The sequence below is a fragment of the Hermetia illucens genome, chromosome 1 (genome assembly GCF_905115235.1).
Source record: "Hermetia illucens chromosome 1, iHerIll2.2.curated.20191125, whole genome shotgun sequence".
NCBI classification, from domain to species: Eukaryota; Metazoa; Arthropoda; class Insecta; order Diptera; family Stratiomyidae; genus Hermetia; species Hermetia illucens.
The window spans coordinates 30,672,264-30,690,859 of NC_051849.1; the positions used below are offsets into that span (position 1 = coordinate 30,672,264).

General features: G+C 39.7%; 1 protein-coding gene across 1 annotated transcript in view; it reads right to left on the reverse strand.

Annotated features, from left to right (window-relative positions):
• Positions 1–18,596, reverse strand: part of LOC119653142 (obscurin) — a 172,164-nt gene that overhangs the window by 80,754 nt on the left and 72,814 nt on the right. The window contains 1 exon segment of the mRNA XM_038057679.1: positions 16,642–16,734. Coding sequence (XP_037913607.1) covers positions 16,642–16,734 — 93 coding nt within the window.

Sequence of the window (18,596 nt, forward strand, 5' to 3'; positions counted from 1 at the left end):
ACATATCAAAATTCATTTTTTTAAATTCAATTCTTTTTTCGACCTAATCCAGGCCTACTCCGCCATGGAGAACACCGGTGGTGGCAACTGTCAATCGAATTAACAACATTCGAAATAAATTTCGAATGTTGTTAGCCCCGCTGCCCCACAAGCTTCCCGTTGCTTCTAAAATCCTCTCCCCCTCACCGGTAGTGTTGGAAATTGAAACTTTACCATGATGATATCAAAGAAATCTATACCGGGAGTTATCGCCAGGATCTTTCATTCCATATTCCCCTCCATGAACTTTTTTAACTCATCCGGGATGGGATTAAAGATTCAATCTCCTTTTATTTTATTTATTTATCCTAAGTTTTTTTTTTAAGTGCTTGAAAAGGGCTTTAGAATGAGGTATGATAGAAGTCAGTGCAATAAATAATAACGGAACTATGACTACAATAATATAATTACCTGAATTTTTTATATAAAAATAAATAAAACCAAAATCTGAAAGTAAGTTGAATCCCTTGAGAATCTACTGTGTTTAACTCCCTAAATAAATTCTGAAAATTTGGTGGTTATAGAGTGCGTAGTTTCAAGGAAAAACACATCGGCTCTATATAACTTTTGTTTCTTATGCCACCCTCTACCCCCACCACAAATTTCATGCCAATCAATCTTGACTGAAAGAATTCGGAGGTCGCACTCGATTTTCGGCTTTAATGACTGGACTTCAATTAATATGGCCAGAGGATCTCAAGAAAAATGGAGACCCCAAAGGCGCCTCTTTAAATCTGTGGGGCTTCCTCTGGTATTTGGTCAGCATATGCCAAATATGCGCGTTGTTGGCAAGAAGTCTCGGCCGATGCCCCATCGTGATTCTTCTGACATGTGTTGCGCCGAAACATTGTGGCGCAGTGGAAGCATCTGAATTGAATTTCAGAATTCAGAGTTTTCATGACGGTTACATGTATGGAATGAAATTCGATAAATTGGTTATAGTGCGTGCCAGAGTATGTTCAACAATATAAAATATATTTGGAGGTAAGTTGCCAAAAAGGCCCAAAGGAACAAAATCTAATAAGCCAAAGTCATATTCGAAAATTCCGGGAAAAATCGTAAATGTTTTAGCGAAATAAATTTGTAATGTTGGGAAAATAAATAAGGGTCTTTCATTGACGGACGGTATGGGTTTTACTATATTTGCTAGTAATTCTTACCTAATCATGTTCAATCTTTCAAAGGTTGGACAATTTCATTTATAAATTCCGAATATTGGCTTTCTAAAAATATCATTCCCAGAAAAATCCAATTCACTGAACGTATGCGTTGTTGAGCATTTTTTACTTCAGGGTCGGCCAGCCAACTATAAAATTACTTACGTACTGAATTTCATTTTTGGCCGGGATCCATGTTATTTAATTCTAATGGAACATAAACAAGAGTAAATGCTTCTTTCATGGGTGACATGGAAGCGGATGTGCTTTTTAATAATTTTTGAATTATTCGCAAAATGGAGCTAGAGTGAAAGCATATTTGCGCCACTCCTCAAATGCCTGAATTTTTAAGACGATATATATTTATACGTAGATAGTATATTTATGTTTGTGCAGGTGCCAAATACTATATACATTGGTATATCGTATGAGCTTCAAGTGCTGTTTGTAGGTCAAGGTCAACAGGTGCATATATAAGTGAGCATTTGGTTGAGTATGTGGGAAATTTCCTTATTTAAGTGAAAAATGCTATAGCGTTGGAAGTACATATTGTTCGATTCACTGCTTAGAGTTCGAAAATATTCGAATATTATTTATTCCGTTGAGTTGGAATGCAAGAATTTGTGACCTTCTTCGCCGTGACGCCTTTGGGTATTCTCGCGTCATTCATATGGTGTAAATGACCAACCCATTAGAGTCTTTGTAGTTCTATCAAGGCTGAGACTTCTGGCACACTATAGATTTCATATATATATAGAGAGTTGAACCTGATGCGCTCCTTACCTCCCACGGGCACTACTCGAAATATACTGTGTAGGATTTTCCTTTCAAGGCTATTTAGTATTTTTATTCCTACCGGAGTTGTTTCTCTTTAAATAGTTGACATGTTCTAGATTACCAACTTTGATATTTGCCAATCAGGTTTTTAGCATAAGGTCTGAGCCTCTTCTCCAAAATTTTGGTTAATACCCTGTAGAAAGGACATAGTAGCGAGATATCCCTTTACTTTCCGCATTGCTAGTTTGACATTATTTCAAATGGAGAACTCGGTCGGCGCACAGGCCTGACACTCATACGCACTGTGATCGGAAGGCGGAAGTGGTAGTGTATAGGTCACACATTAGGGACGGGCGACAATTGCACTGCGGGCTATGCCATGCAGTAGAATCCACTTTACCAAGATGGCGCCCCAAGGCCACCCAGGGAGGCTGTGGAGGGAGCTGAAGGGCATTTTAAGTACTGGCGAACGATGGCGCGCAGGTATGGTTGACACCCTATGCTCCACCAAGGAGTGAGTGGCAACCATATATATATATAGTTTGCTGCTTTTGTACTATTCATCTGGTAGTTTCTATTCGTTCCATCATTGTTGGATCATCATGTGGATATACTTTACCACAGTTACCTCCACCTTTCAGGAGTTCCAGCGGTACGCTGACACTGTTTTCATGATTTCAGGCTTTTTATGACAGTATCCACTTCTTCTATGGACAAGGAATCTATCCCACTTTTGGTGATGAATTAGAGCGTTCAGGAGTTTCGAGAAGTAGGACATCTTTTGCTTATCTAACTTCTACCGCTAATCACGCGTGCATGCTTTTTTCTAAATGGGCTATTATTCCTTCAAAACCATGTTGCTTGTTACAAAGTTATTGCCAATGCTCTGCAGAGTCTCTCTCTGTTTTCTCTTATGTCTAAGTAATTTGCTGGCTTACTGCCCTAGGTCATTATATTTGTATTTTTTGCAATGGTAGGTTGTGGTATATACTGTCTGTGGACGTTATTTTCTTTTGTAGTATTGCTTTGCGCTCATCGTCTGCTATACTTTGAAAAGGGGCCACCCTTGCGGAGTAGGAAGCTTTAACGAACAGAAAACCACCTGCGTAGTAATCTGTATCCCTTTGCAGATTGAGCACCTTGTTTCCTGCGAACAGCTGTTCAAAAGTGTCGTCATGCCCACGAATCTCAAGTGGCACTATAGCGTAAAGTTTTGCTTAAAAGTTGGAAAAACCGCCAAGAAAACCTTTGATACTCTTGAGTAGAGGGGGAGGGAACTCCTTGCGCATAACGAATATACCACTCGTCCATCAACATCAAGGGTTGTTGAAAGTGTGCCGAAAGCACTTTTGGACCCTTATTGTCGGTTATTGGTTCGTCTGATTAATGAGGATTTAGGCCAAGAAGACTGTATACAGGAGATTCAACTCCCATCGTATTCTTTAAAATGGTATGTTGACGGAAAGTCATTGCACATTGCACACACACAATTTGAGTTGCGTGATAAAAATTCCGCGCATAAGGGCTGGTGTAAGCTCCATGTATGTTATGCAGTGCATTGGTGTAAAATCATGAGGTTGGGAGCACATGGTTGCCAGTGGCTTCGAGCATGTGGCAGCATCTGTCATAACAATAGACATTGCATAGCTCTTTATGGCGGGAAACAAGGGCAGAGCTTCCTAGAGGATTCATTTCGAATTAATGATAATGGATCCTAATATAATTGCTGAGCGAATCACGCTTCAGAATTTTTTCATACAAAAGTTTGGTGAAAGGAAACAAGCACAACATTCCCGCCAATTGATCCATCTTTGCTCTCCTAGGAAATGAGGAACAAATAAGTAGATGCATCTAAAATCAATATTTCGGTTGTGTCTGTTTCCTGCTGGGATTGGACGGGGAACCACACACTCAAGAAAACTATCTAGGCGACATCCACGCACGGACATGCCAATACATTAACCATATGGGTCACGGACCATTTACTTACTTCATCTCTACCCGAAAGGAACAAAATCAGACTCCGTGCTTCTTTGCTTCTTTATAGCTGGATTTGCTCCTCCTGTATATCGCCTTCTTGAGCAAGGCCTTTCCCATGGCACCGTTTGAGCGATCATTGCAGAAAATTTGAGCAATCTGTACGCGAAATTGTTTTTTTGGTTATCGTGAGGTTATTCTGAAGGAGTTTTGACCTTTTAGGTATATCAACGGACAAAAGATCTATTTTGAAAACTATTGAGGTTTTGTAATGATATGAACAATAAATTAATTTTTATAAAATCAGTCCAACTACTTACTGATCACATCATGTAGCTTAGTACTGAGACGGTGCATTAAGAGTGCTTTTATCTCCAACTCACATCATAATGCCGACGTTGTTTAAAAGCGGCATAACATTTTTCAGAATAAAGGCCATAAGGATATCATTGTGGATGAGGAGTTGATCGTTAACGTTTCTCACAGGACCATCGAAAGATTTGTGACCACATGCAAGTTCTCCCTTGATACAGTATACAATTCCGAAATAATTGCGATTTGTGGCATCTTCCGCTTCCCTAACCAGCGCAATAACAAATTCGCGTTTGCCACGATGCACACTAAGTTGAACTTCCCGGGATTTCGCATGGTATCGCTTCACGCTCGCCATCGTTCGTGGTGATCAATAGAACCTTCAATTCCTTTCGTTTAACGATCCGCTAAGATCATTCCCCAGTTAACCAGATTTTGCGACCCCCATCGTAAAACTTCTTCGGGTCGTGGCCAACGACCCGAAAAAACAGCGTTTTTGATAGCAGCCCAATGCTCATCGATATTTTCAGGTGGGTTACTCAGCGATAGCTGGATTGCATAAGCGGTTGATGTTAAACTTGGGGAGTCGCAGTTCTCCAGCCCTGCTAAAAGTGGGGGAGACAATACACACGCGAACCTAAACAATCACCATGTTAGCCTCCCAACACCAAACCAATGTGACCTTTAGGAAACCTCTCCTGAACTTCGTGTAATTGTTCGCAGAAAGCATCTTTCTACACTATATCGGAAGTCTTCGTGCATTGCGCGCTGTTCCTTAGCCTGATACGGAATCTTCTAGTGAGGAGTTCGTTAAAAACCCAGGTCAAGAGAGCGTGCCTTGCGTGTTCGTCAGTAACAATCCCATACTGACAGGTTTCCAGAGTAGAAAAGTGGATTGCCGCAACAAGGGGAAGGGTACTCTCCAGAACCCCACCGTCTTACTTCGCTTCAAGAGAGCATGCCTTGCGTGTTCATCAGTAACAATCCGATACCGGCAGGTTTCCAGAGTAGAAAAGCACATTGTCTCAACAGGTGGAAGAGTACTCTCCAGAGCCCTACCGTCTTACTTCGCTTATGTTTTGAATATCTAGCTTATATCGATGGAATTCTTTCTCGATTTGGAGAAAGCGAACATTCTGGGGACCCTCGATACTGTTGTCGAGAGGCATGTCCATATTTCAAAAGCGATAGTGAAAGGTCTTCAGCGTGAAGTCAGTTCCTTATCCAAAGCGTTGTTGACGTTTCGGTAGCAATAAAAATTCAAAATTTACCATTTCAAGCTCAGAAATTTCTATCCTTTTTAGTGGTGCCCTAAGGTCGCGGCGAGGAAGATGGAGCAGCAACCTTGCCGTCAAGACCAAAACTAAGTGACCAAGGACAACCTCCAGGTAGCGGCACTAGAATATTCGAGACTCACTATGGTTTGCTGGCCGTGGTGCAGTAGGCGAATACTCCAAAGGCTTAATTAGGGCGATCAGACCGAATGACTGCACAGGGACTCATCTGAAGTGGCTTTAGATTACGAAACCTTCGCAGGGGTATACTGTTACTATGGAAACCGGGATAGTCCCTGAGTTCACATGTCTCAGAAGAATTCTTGTTTCATGCGCGTTCAGTTCGGTTATAGCGGTTGGCCCCCCGGTGGAAGGTTCATGGGGGTTGTGGTTACGTTCAAGCGAACAGAGACCTTCGGGCCTCAAACGTGGTGTTATGTTTCACGGATCGGTAGAGATTTAGGTAGGTCTTGCATGCACCAGTATGAATAGCTATGAGCCATGCATCGAGCATACACTGATACCGTCGTTGCTTGTTTCAGCGGGGGTCTGACTGTGGTCACAAAATCAATCCATGCTTTAAGAAAATTAAGTCAACTCAATAGGTACTCACTTTAAACTATCTGGATGCAACTACTTTGAATGTGTTCTTAAATCCCAAGTCGTGGGCGGGACCTTAAAAACCTAACCATAATTGATATAAGAGCGTATATGTAGATGGAAATTTCATAAGGAATGTCATGTATATGACATACACATAAGAATACAGATTCTAAATTCAACATAACGTGGATGGTATTAAGCGGCAACGACCCATTTTGAAATCTTCAGGACGAGTCTGTCGGACATAAATTGCAGCTCCTCTCTAAAATCTAGTTTTAACATAGGTGAAGGCCTTTGGGGTTTATGATTTCTTCGTAATTTTTCGCAAATTTGCTCTTCTCAGAAGATAATAAAAAAGTTAACCGGTCTTAAATGCAGTAACTAAAGCGGGTATTTGCAAGCTTCTGGCCTTTGCAAAAAGGATTAAAACTAGTAGGTATGACGGAGAACGAACACGAACACAAACCAAAGTGGCAAGTAGCAAGCTGGTTTCGTTTTGGATCCTCCTGCTTTATAAGTCAATTTGAGACTGAGAGAACTTGCACCGCTCTCCACCTGTTTTTATTTATTTTGCCAGAGGGGTAAAACAGTGGAAGCAGCTGAGTACCATGGAATTGTAATTGAAAACTCGGGACAGGCAAAGGGGTTGAATAATAAGCTAACTAACCTTTTTTGGCATCCAGCTTGGCTGAATGGAAGGTATATTTGAATCTATCGTTTTGTGAAATAACCAATTATTCAAAATACCAAGGAATTCGGTTACTACTTCATACCGTCCCGATTTTGGAGCACATCCTTGCCAAATATGTTCGCGGCATTGTTGTAGTATTACTACTATGAACCAGGTGGGTTTGTCAAGAGTTGTGCCCTGCCCCCACTTCGGAACTCACGTCGTCCGATTGTAGATTTGGATTGTGGAGAAACCGTCGAAAACATCACCTTCTCCACACTGCCCTAGTGGGCCTAGAGGGCGCTTTTTACTGGGTGTCACCCAAACCCATCTGGTATGCACTGCAAGAAATATTAGTGGGTCGGGTTCAACTGCTCCATCTGATCCATGCATATGATATTTTCCCCAGCATGTTAAACTAAAGCCGATCACGAGCAACCCACTCGAATGTGAAAATTTGAAAAAAACAGTTTTTCACGACTGGGGCTAATAGAACCGGGACGATCGCTGTTAGTGATTTAACCCGAAATGAACGATTTAAGCACTTCGGATCTGCGCTTTTATCCATTAGTGAACTGGGCTATGAAATTGCTTCAAGTATCAGTGTAAATTGCATCTGCATCGTTTATCCTAGGGGTGGCCAAAGTGAAGGTCACGGTAGAGAGGTGATACCTTAAGGCCAGATGACAATTCGTTTGCTAGCATCCAATAAGGTCCATTATTATAGTAAGATTGAGTAGTGGATTCAACTGTAATTACAAAGAGCGGAACTGCTTTCCGGAGAAACTCTAGGGAGAACTTCAGTTCTTCAGTGCTTCCTTCCTTCACTAAGGGCTCCTAACAATTATATATGTTTACCTTATATAAAAGGGGGTTTTGGGTTGGTTTCACTTTGAGTGCCCGGTGAATTTTCTTTGTAATAGTCTTTATATATTTCTTTGACAAATTTTGTAAAGTTAAGTAATTGTCCGAGAAATTCAAACTTCTAAGACATCACATATTTTACTAATTATAAATTACCACAGAAAATTTGCATAGTTTGAACATTTTGCTAATTAAACATGCAATTCTTGCCTTGACCAGAATTCTGATGTAAATTGCGCTATAAAATGCGGGAGTCATTTCAAAAACAATTAACGTAATCTAAAGCGCCATTACAAAGTGAAAATAATTTCAATATTATTTTTAGATTGTGAAATTAATGGCATAATAGTGAATGTTTCGTACTATTTCAGTGTTGGCTCCACATTTGAAATTACTTTATGGGCACTTCAATTGAAATATAAAAGGCAAAGAAATCATTATTTAAATTTAGCTTATCAAATGCACTTTTCGATGACTTTTGGTAAACAACAATAGATCTAAATTTGAGCAATTGTTGTTTTCACATAATTTGGAAAATGTCCAAGAGAAATGCTTAATAAAATTCTTATACGAACACCGCAAAAAACTGATAAATATTAAATTGTTTAAAAATAAATGACAGTTTTCGTAATTTTGTTTTTTTAAATACTTTTTAAGAATTTTTATTGTATTGTTGTCACATTATATATCATCTAAAAAAATATTTTTTTACAATACTAATATTCTGCAATTACTTTAGGCTGTTAGCAAATTTGGGCATTTTTTTATACAAGCTCAGAATGGGTATGAAAAGTGATGCAAATATTTTGAAACCTAAATCGTATAATCGGCAAAGAAACCAGCAGGGAACCTACCCCTCACTTTTAGTTTTAGAAACGCTAAAGGCTTCGAGGCTTCGAGAAAGAATAGTGATGGGACATGACTTTGAGATTGGCGTGTGAGAAATTGGGGAACTGAGAAGCATGGACCCGGCATTAATCTATAAAAACAGCCAAAAAAAAATTTCACAACAACGCTTCCGTCGATTTCCATTTTTTTAAAGATCAGACCATTTTTGCAGGAAGAAAGTTTCAAAAACCACGTCGAAGCAAAACAAACTAAAAACTGAAAGTCGAGAGCTTCGAATATGAAGGGTTTTGTGAACTTCTTCTGGCAGAATATTTCAGTATACAACGGTTTCATTTGGCGCAGTTCTTACATCATATTCTATATACATTTAGAATGTCAGACTATCCGCTTTAATGCGATAATGACGTTATATGAATTAGTATGTGTGAAAGAGGCAAATTTGACCTACTTTGTTAATAACAGTAGGATTTCCACTAAACTTTTCATTATAGGCCCGATATTACGGCTTATATACAGCAGTCTGGCTTTGTGGTTTGAACACTAAGCTGTTGTAACAGAAGGTGGCACTTCAAATCACACTGGTCAGAGTAATTTGTATCATGATTGTACATCAGGTATCAACCGGCTCAGCTGTGAATAATAATTTTGATTAAACTCAATACTGACTCCTCCCAGAGTATTGTTATGGTTTATAAATGAAATACTTTAACACGCTTCAAGGTATTATGAACCATATTGGTATTACTGGAAAAAGATAAATTTGGGGGAGGTTTCCAGTAAAATTATGAAATAAAGTAATATATTATATATTATTCACTTTATTTGAGCAGATTTCGAAAGTAAGGGGCAAATGATCTGTGCGTTGTTATGAGACTTTTCCTCAAGCCCGTCTCTTAATGCTGATATGGGAATTCTTGTCGGAGATGTAGATATGAATAAGGTCATGCACGCACCTGAAGATGAACATAAGTGCCCGGTACGTTTCTGCGCAAAGCGGTTATGGGAAGGGCGCTTAAAACAAGATACCAATATGGAAAAGAAAACAAAACGAAACTCACAGGCAAGGGATTCGAAAGCGCCGTGCCTGTGGCCTTTGGGGGTAGGGAAGCAGATGCCCAGTCAACGCTGGTATCCGTATGGATGAGGATGATCCAGCCCGGAAAGTCTATAAGGGCGATATCTATGGTAGAAAAAGAAGACGAGGCCTGCCCTGCCTGAGATGGAGCGATGGCGTAGGTCAGGCCGCCAGACAGCTTTTAGGGATATCGAATTGGTGGACCTTGGCGCAAAACCGGGATGCCTGGAGTTCCTTATTAAGGCAGGGTCGGATACCGGTTGTTACGCCGTTGATGATGATGATTCACTGCATACAAGGCGGTTCATAATTTCAATATGAACAATATGGAGAAGAAAGCAGAATGAAACTTACAGGCAAGGGATTCGAGACTATAATGTTAGCGGCTTTTGGGAGTAAGGAAGCAGGCGTCCGGTCATCGATATTTTATCAATTTAGGACTTGATCAATTTGGGAGAAACTGATGATCTTGCGATCTCCCCCGGCAGTGGAAGGGGGTTCAGAGGAGCCTCCGAGAAATTATTAAATATCGGGAGACTCAAATAAGTAAGGAACGGGGGGTGAAAGGGGAGTTCAGGGGAGCCTAGGAGAAATTGTTAAATATCTAGTGACAAATAAATAAGGAATGCTCGGAGGAAAATTAATTGAGCTGCCTCAATTCATGAAAGGGAAATTAACTGTACACCAGAATATAGTCGTTTAATGTAAAGACAATGATGGACTTATGATCAAGGAAAATGTCTGGGAGTTTCTGGAAAAATAACTAGAGCCTCTGGGATTTCATCCATTCAGGAAGACACATGGAAGTACGCAAACGGAAACTATTAGTTTATCGGCAGAGGTGGTACTTAAACTTTTGACGGCAGGCAGGGTTAAAATAATTTGGCGCTATTTCAGACACCTGGCCACAAAACAGGAGTATTTATCTGTGACTGCAAGAAGTCGAAAAGGGGCAGAAAATGTACATATTGTCAGTAGCGGTCACAACAGATTTCCGAAAAACAAAAGAAAAATATAGAAACCAATGAATCTGTACCAATTGTCAAGAAACATTTGGAGATAAGGAGCTTCGAGTGTCAAACCATAAGAAAAAGGCAGTCCTTATCAGCAGGCGAAGGAAGTCCTCAAGTTCCAATTAGGAGGAAACCTTATTTCGTACGTCAACGCCCTTAATGAAATATGTTGGCGTAGTAATTGATGAAAAACAAGCGGCTGTGAATGAAAAACCGGAGGGACAACACTACACTATCCCACATCATGCAATTATTGGTGGGCCAAATTAGCCAAGACGGTTGCTTTTATCCAGGGCCGTGAAGAGGAAATCTGGGCTAGTGTGAGAATTATGAGAAAAAACCTGGTTTGGGGTTATATGGGTCTAGCGTTACAATGATGCCACGCCCCATATTATCCCCTTTTTTCACTGAAATTTGTATTACGAGGCCCTGATACAAGTCCCGGTCCGGAGGGAACCCTTCTTTCCATTCTCCTTCGTCAGGCCTCCTGTTATCTAAAGTGGACACCTCGATACGGTAAGATAACATTTTTTATAACAGTATTCCACTGGAACGCACTAATTGTTACAGGCATCTACATCTACATCTACGTATATCGGAACATGCAGTATATGTCCTGATCGGAATGATACGGGTCGACATTTTTGCTACTGAGATAAAATGTCTGTTCGGAATTAGAGTACGAAATCAACGTTTGTAAGGTAAACATGTCTTAGTTGGTAAAGGCGAAGAGGTACTTTGCTGAAAGGAAGATGAATATCGTAGCTGACCCTAAAGATCGAACTCTGCTTGATGTGTAGGCGTGGTGAAATATAATTAGTATCTTACGTAGTTCAGCATTAGGCAGGATGGTTGTTAGGGAACCCTTTTGCCCCGCTTTGGACATGACGACATATTCTTTCTTGAACACGTTCTGCGTTAATACCTGAGGTTTAAGAGAATAGGAGGGAGGGAAGAAAGAGAAAGAGAAGCTGCGTAATGTAGCGAAGACACCTCAGGAAATGAAAAATGAGCAAATGCGCGAGAAGCTCAACAAGCTAGAGAAACTTACATTACACCTTAGTTCGCAAATTAAGAAACTACAACAGGAAAACGAAATACTCAAGAAAACAAGTCAGACTAGTTCAATATCAGCGAAATGTCGCAGCCCAGGTTTAAATGAACCAAAAGGATACCACACAGATGAAGAAGAATTGGCCAGAGAGAAGGTTAAAATAGAAGCACTGCGACCTCAGTGCAAAAGATGTCAAGGTTTCAATCACATACAAAGATATTGTAATCGAAATCCAAGCTGTGTGAAATGTGGGGGTGACCATGAATCTTCAAAATGTCCAAACAACAGAGCTTCCCCGCCAAAATCTGTAAATTGTAAGGGTCAACACCCAGCCAATTACAGAGGCTTCGAAGTAGCGAAAGAATTACAGAAGCTAAGAAGTAAAGGACCGCTGCCGCCAAAGTTGGCAGCTCCCGAAAAACGAAAAATTGAGCCATGCGAAACCAACCCAACGCCTGTTGTTAGATCGGAGAAAATAGAATACTCGTAGGTAGTAAGGTAACGTCCACTAACCAGGAAAATGACGATAGTAATCAAATACTGAAAACTTTTTTAGATAGACTTGTTATTTTAAATAGAAAACTTGACGAACAGCAAATAGTAAATAAACAAATTTTTGACAAAATTAATCAGTATGACATAAGGCGATAAAAACATAACATGGAAACCAAATGACAAATATCCTGAAGACCAGAGCGTGGGATGCAAATGGACTGCAACATAACCTACAAAAGTTGGAAGCCTTTCTTAATACTGAGGGGATAGACATGCCTTATCTCAGAAAGCTACCTCACGTGGCCTACGAACACTAAAAATCGTGGCGTTTGGTCATATCATGCAACATATATATCCCAGGCGACAAGCTAGAGGGGGGACTACAATTTTTGTTAAAGAGGATAACAGACACCACATAGAAGAGTAAATTGAAGATGAAAAAATGCAGCTTGTGACTATTGGTGTACAACTATTTAACAAAGTTCTGTAGATCTCCTCAATATACTGTCCGCCACGATCAGGTGTTAAAAAAAAAAGAGATTGCTCGACTCTTCCAGTTCATCGGAAAGACCTTCATTTTAGAAGGTGACTGACGGGAAAAATACAAAAGTGCAATTTCAACTCCAACTGACGTAACAAACACCCCACGTCATTGGTTCTTCGTAACTAAGGGGATGTCAAACGAATATATCCATGTTGTCAATAATGAAAATATAATGTCCGATCACTCGCCTATTATGATACTGGTCAGCGAAAAAGTGAGGAGAAAAGACTATCCTCCCAGTTTGACTAATAGACAAGCAAAGTGGGAAGTATTCAAAAAGCATATCCAAAAAATGTTTGCCTAAATGACCAAATCAACGCTGCTTATCAACTTAAGGAGGAGGTCGATCTGCTAACAATGATCATACAGCAGACGGCTTGGAAAAGTACTCCTGCTCAAAATGGGTTGAATGCAAAATATACTGACTGGCCTGCAGAGGTTAGCGAACTAATCGCAGAAAAACGTGGAGCTCGCAAATTATGGCAAACAAGCCGCACAACGGAAAGCAAAAAACTGTCACCTTTCTGGCAAACAAGTTAAAGACCTTAATTAACAAATATAGAAACGAGTCCTTCAGCAGATATGATATGTCTCAAATCTTACAGCACAAAGAGACACAGGCACCGAGAGATTTAAAAAGACCCAAGTAACAAATTTCAATGTGTTCGTGCTGCATAGGATAAGACAGATCTGTTCGCGAAGCATCTAGAAAGTACCTTCCAGCCTCTACACAAGCGTCAACATGCTTCACGCCAGTCAGAAATGTGGACGTACGCCGTGTAAAACTAAATGAGATGAGGACAGAAATTAAAACAAATGTGCCTCCTAATAGAGCTCCTGGCTATGAACTTATTACAGGGAGAATACTAAAAGGAGTCTCGCCAAATTATTGGAAATAATTAATGCAATTTTTAGATTAAAATAGGTCCCTCGATAATGGAAAGTGGCCGAAGTTACAATGGTCCCCTAACCAGGGAAGGAGCCAAGTAAGGTCGAATCTTATCGACCAATATCGCTACTCCCCCCCCCCCCCCCTCATTGTGGTTTCCGTGAAAAGCACTCCATAATCCAACATGTGCACAGAATCACGAATCTGATCGAAAATGCAATGGAAAAAAAACAGGTGTGCTCAGCCATTTTTATCGATGTCGCCCAGGCGTTTGATAAGGTGTGGCATCAGGGTCTGTTGTATAAATTGCATAGGGACCTCCCAGAAGAATTTTTCAATATCTTAAAATCATATGTATTACAGTGCCTATTCAGAGGAAAATATGAAGGAATCTACTCTGAAATAAAAAAAAGAAAAATTACGGTACACTAGCCGCAGAGCAGTGGCTTGGGCCCAAGACTGTTTCTTCTGTATACCAATGGCATATCTTGCTGTGAAGAAACACAAAATAGCGACATTTGTGGATGACACTGCCATCCTTACCACGGGTAAAACTACGAAAGAAGCAAACATTGACAACATTATAGAGTGGACCACGAAATGGAAGATAAAATTAAACGAAAGCAAATCAACGTACATTAACTTCAGATTCTATGGCCCATATGAACGTATGGCATTCAGCTTCAAACATGAAGGTAATACAAACGTATAGTAGCTTTGTACTCTTGAAGGGGGTTGGTGCTCAGAAGCGGCGGTGAGGAAAACGGGGCAGCAACCGTGTCGGCCAAACCAAAACCAAGTGGCCGAGGAGAACCTTCATAGTGGTGACACCGGGAGATGTTGTACTCACTTTGGCTTGCCGGCCGTGATGCAGTAGGCGAATGCTCCAAAGGCCTAATTAGGGCGATCAGACCCGAGTCTGCACGGGTACTCATCTGAAGTGGCAAATTGGTCATGAAACCTTACCAGGGGTATACTGGTACCATGGGAACTGAGATAGCCCCTGGATTCTCATACTTCGGGTGAACTTCATGGGGGTTGTTGGTTATGCTCAAGCGAGAAGAGACCTTCAGGCCTCGGCGTGGTGTTGCGTTTCAACACGGATGTCGTACTCCTTAGTTCGGTAGAGATTTAGGTAGGTCTTGCATCCACCAGTATGAATGCTAAGCCATTCCACCAGACTGGTACCGTTGCTGCTTGCCACAGCGGGGCTCTGGGGAACAGTCTCAGCTACTGGGGAACAGTCAGTTCCTCAGCGAAGCTAACCAAAGTGTTGTGGGAAAACTCAGTCGTAGCCTGGCGAGAAATGATTTTAGTGGGTAAAATTCCACACTCTTAAAAGAAAAGATTCGGTTGGTTGAAACTAAAAGTGCACGTCTTAATACTTTTAATTCTTTTTAGATTTTTAAAGAATAAAATATCCGCAGAGTAGCTGCCGCAAAACCGCTCCCACTTTTTGTAACTTAACTGAGGGATAGATATAGAACAGAAAAAGAATTTTTTTTTAAAATATGGCTCTAAAACTAATGAGCACCGCAGGATTTTTCCGAAAAATGGTTTCATAGCATCATGAGATGGTGTCACTTTGAATTTTTTTCCTTCCCTTTTTTGCAAAAAAAAAAAATTGCAGCCATCAAAAAAATTGCTTACCGGAAAATCTTATTTTATGATTAAAAATTTCAACTTAATAGGATGAAAGTTGAAGCAGCTAGTGGTTCGCCTGATTCGAAAAACATGATTTTTCCATGGTTTCAACAAAAGGCGTTAACCTTTCAACGCCTTCTTCTTGTCTTGTCTTTTCAAATGAAAATTATTATTTCTCGTCATCATTTTTGCCAGAATTGTTTTCTCTGTGTCTTCCTTTCCAATATATACATACAATATGTATATGTACCCAACTGTCCCTCGGATGGACTAATGCCTATAACTCGGCTCTATATGCAACTATGTTGGAAAAATTGACTTTTTGGTAAAAAGGTTAAAAGGAGATCGTTAACCATTAATTCGTGCATTTCTGAATGTCGTTTTTGTAAAAATCCTAAAATCATATCGTTCTATACTCATCTCAGGCTTCATCTGAATTATGTAAGATAACGAACGAACTTTCGGGAGACATTCGAAAAAATCGAATTTGAAATTTCAAGGAAATTACCGGCATATTCTAGCTAGTCGATCATGGCCGTCAATTTATGCAACAGTTTTGATTTTGGCTTGTGATTTATGTATATCTGTACGTGAACAAATCAGTTTTATTCTAATTTCAACTAGTATGTACCTGTCATGATCATAATTTGCTAAGTTCGCTGTTTTAGGGGTTTACCCCAATTATTTTATAATTAATAATTGTCACGAGAGGCAGATACTCAAGCTGAAAGTGAAATTTCTAAACAAATTAAGAACAAATGAAAATATTTATAATTGAATTAAGATGCAGTACTTCTACTTAGAAATTATTAATAAGGTTTGATTGCCAGGACGATCAAAACAATTTTTTAGAACATACTTCAATCCCCATCAACATTTATTTATACAACATATTTTTGACCGAAAATCGAACGTCAGTTTGGCAAAATTACGCACACCCGTCTGCCTAGCAATTAGTATTTTTAGATCGATACGATATAATGAAAACACTAGCTCGATGCCATGTTAAAATTATATTTGTGTTTCAGATAATATTGTATCTTTAAATATGTAGGTGCCGACCCGACCACGTTGAAAATATCTGAGGCATTTGAAATCTGTTGGTCGACTCTACTACATAACTGCCTAGGGAATGGGAAATGTGAATGTTCGGGTAATTGCTCTCTTTTTCAAATTATATAATTATTGATGAAGACTTATTGGAGTATTCCAAGGTTTTCACATAATTCAGTGAAAATAATTTAACTTGTTTTGAGAGAACCGCAAAACTTGTTAATTTGGCTATTATTTTGAACAGAATATTTTAAATTAAATTCATGTTTTATATAAGGGGTGTCACAGAAAAATCAATATAAATTCAATGGTTTGAAATTGAAGGAAAATTTAAAAAATTCCTGGTACTAACCTTAAGTAGAAGTTGGTAGTCGTTGATTCGCTGTATTGGTAATTGCAGATGTTCTGTCAAACCTTTATCGTCTGATAGTTTTTGTGATAACTCCTGCAAGATGAAACAAATAAAAAAATTATACATCCATATATTGATTGCAACTTTATTATTGGTAATAAGGAGCACATTAAGCCTTGCGCTGGTGGATGAAATTGAGCTTCAAAAATTTTGAATTTTATTCTTATGATCTGAAAACTACTATGTATTATGAACCTTTTTCTGAGCAGATGCTGGTGTGTTTTATATTCTGTCGCCTAGATTTGATATAAACTCTTCCAACCTTGACCATGTTTCTGACGACACATTTTTCTCATACATTTTGATTTCTCAGACCATCATATCTGAAGTATACTATGATCAAAAGGTTCCGGGGATTTATAAATAAAATGACTTAATGTTCAGGCAAATTTATTTTATTTTCTTCAAAATAACATTCATCTGAAGCACACGCGTATGCCAGCGTTCAACCCAGTTGTCCATGCACCACTGCGCTGGTAGCACTCCAAAGGGATGGCCTTTAGTGCTCTCGTCGCATTCTATTTTGTTCGGCTTCGGTTCGTCAGGCTACTCAGATGATTGTTCACTTGTCTTCATGTCGAAATCTTAGATCCATGTCTTATCACTAGTAATTAAGCATTTCATAAAGGTCGGGCTATTATTCGCCTACAAATCATATCCTCAGCTATCATCTTTCGATTTTGTTTTTGCACGAAATTCAAGACTTTTTGGGATGAGCCAGGATGCAGCACGTCTCATATGCAAAATTTCCACGAAGATGTGCTGAGCGGTTTCATATGCAATACCAAGTTCACTTGCAATGTCTTTTAGGCTAGCATGTTAATTTTCGAGCGCCATTCTCCCACTCTTTTGACGTTTTCGTCGGTGTTTGCCGAGAATGGGCGTCCGGAACAAGGTACTTCTCCTACCACTACGCGGCCACTTTTAAAATTGTGATACCACTCATATGTCCGAATTTTCGACAGAGCAGACTTCCCAGGATTTTTTGCAATATTTTCAATGCTTCAGCATACGGAATTTTGTTACCAACACAAACCTTAAAAAAAACTCTTTGCTCAACAAATCTATCCATTTTAAAATGCAACGAAAGGTAAAAAGTTGACTGACATAAACAGACGCCAGAGGTGACTTAAACATATCGACACGTACGTCAGTTAAAGTAGTACGGTTTTGTCATGCGTGGTTCGTTTAAATTAAAAATTCCCAGTTCTTTCCCATCATAGGGTAATGCAAAAGGTGGGGCAACATTGAAGTACTAGTCGTATTACCGAATTCACCTTTCCAACAAATGCTACAATTAAGACCGGTATAGGAAAGTGTTAACCGAGAGCTTTCAGTTGAGACCCCACATGACTATATTTGGTGAAAAAAAAAATATACACCCCCTTTTATATGTATAGGAACCCCCTTCATTTCGACATAGAATGATGAGACTCATTGTATGCGGGAGCGTACAGAGCTTCCACTTTTTCACAAAATTTGGTGCCAATGGTTACAACCGTCTTCGAGAAGAATTCGTGTGACGGACAAATAGGCAGACGCCTCCATACTAAGGTGTGTTGTATCCCAGAAGTGAGTTTCAAACTTTTGGTGGAACTCTGAATTCGGAGAATGCTGCAAGGCCTGCCTCAAGGCCAGAAGGTGCAGTCAGTCAAATAAAAACCGATCTGGATACGAGCAGCTAAATGAAGAATACAAAAATGCTCGGAAGAAATTACATATGGCCATAATAAAAAGTAAGAGTGAACATTTTAACCGACTGGGTAAGGAAGCTGACAAGGAACCTTTGGGAGGGGTCTATAAGACAATAACATCGAAAGTCAAAGGCAAACACTTCCTAACAATTTCTTGCCTTACTCTGCTTAATGGAATAGTAACGGATCTTTTCCCACAGA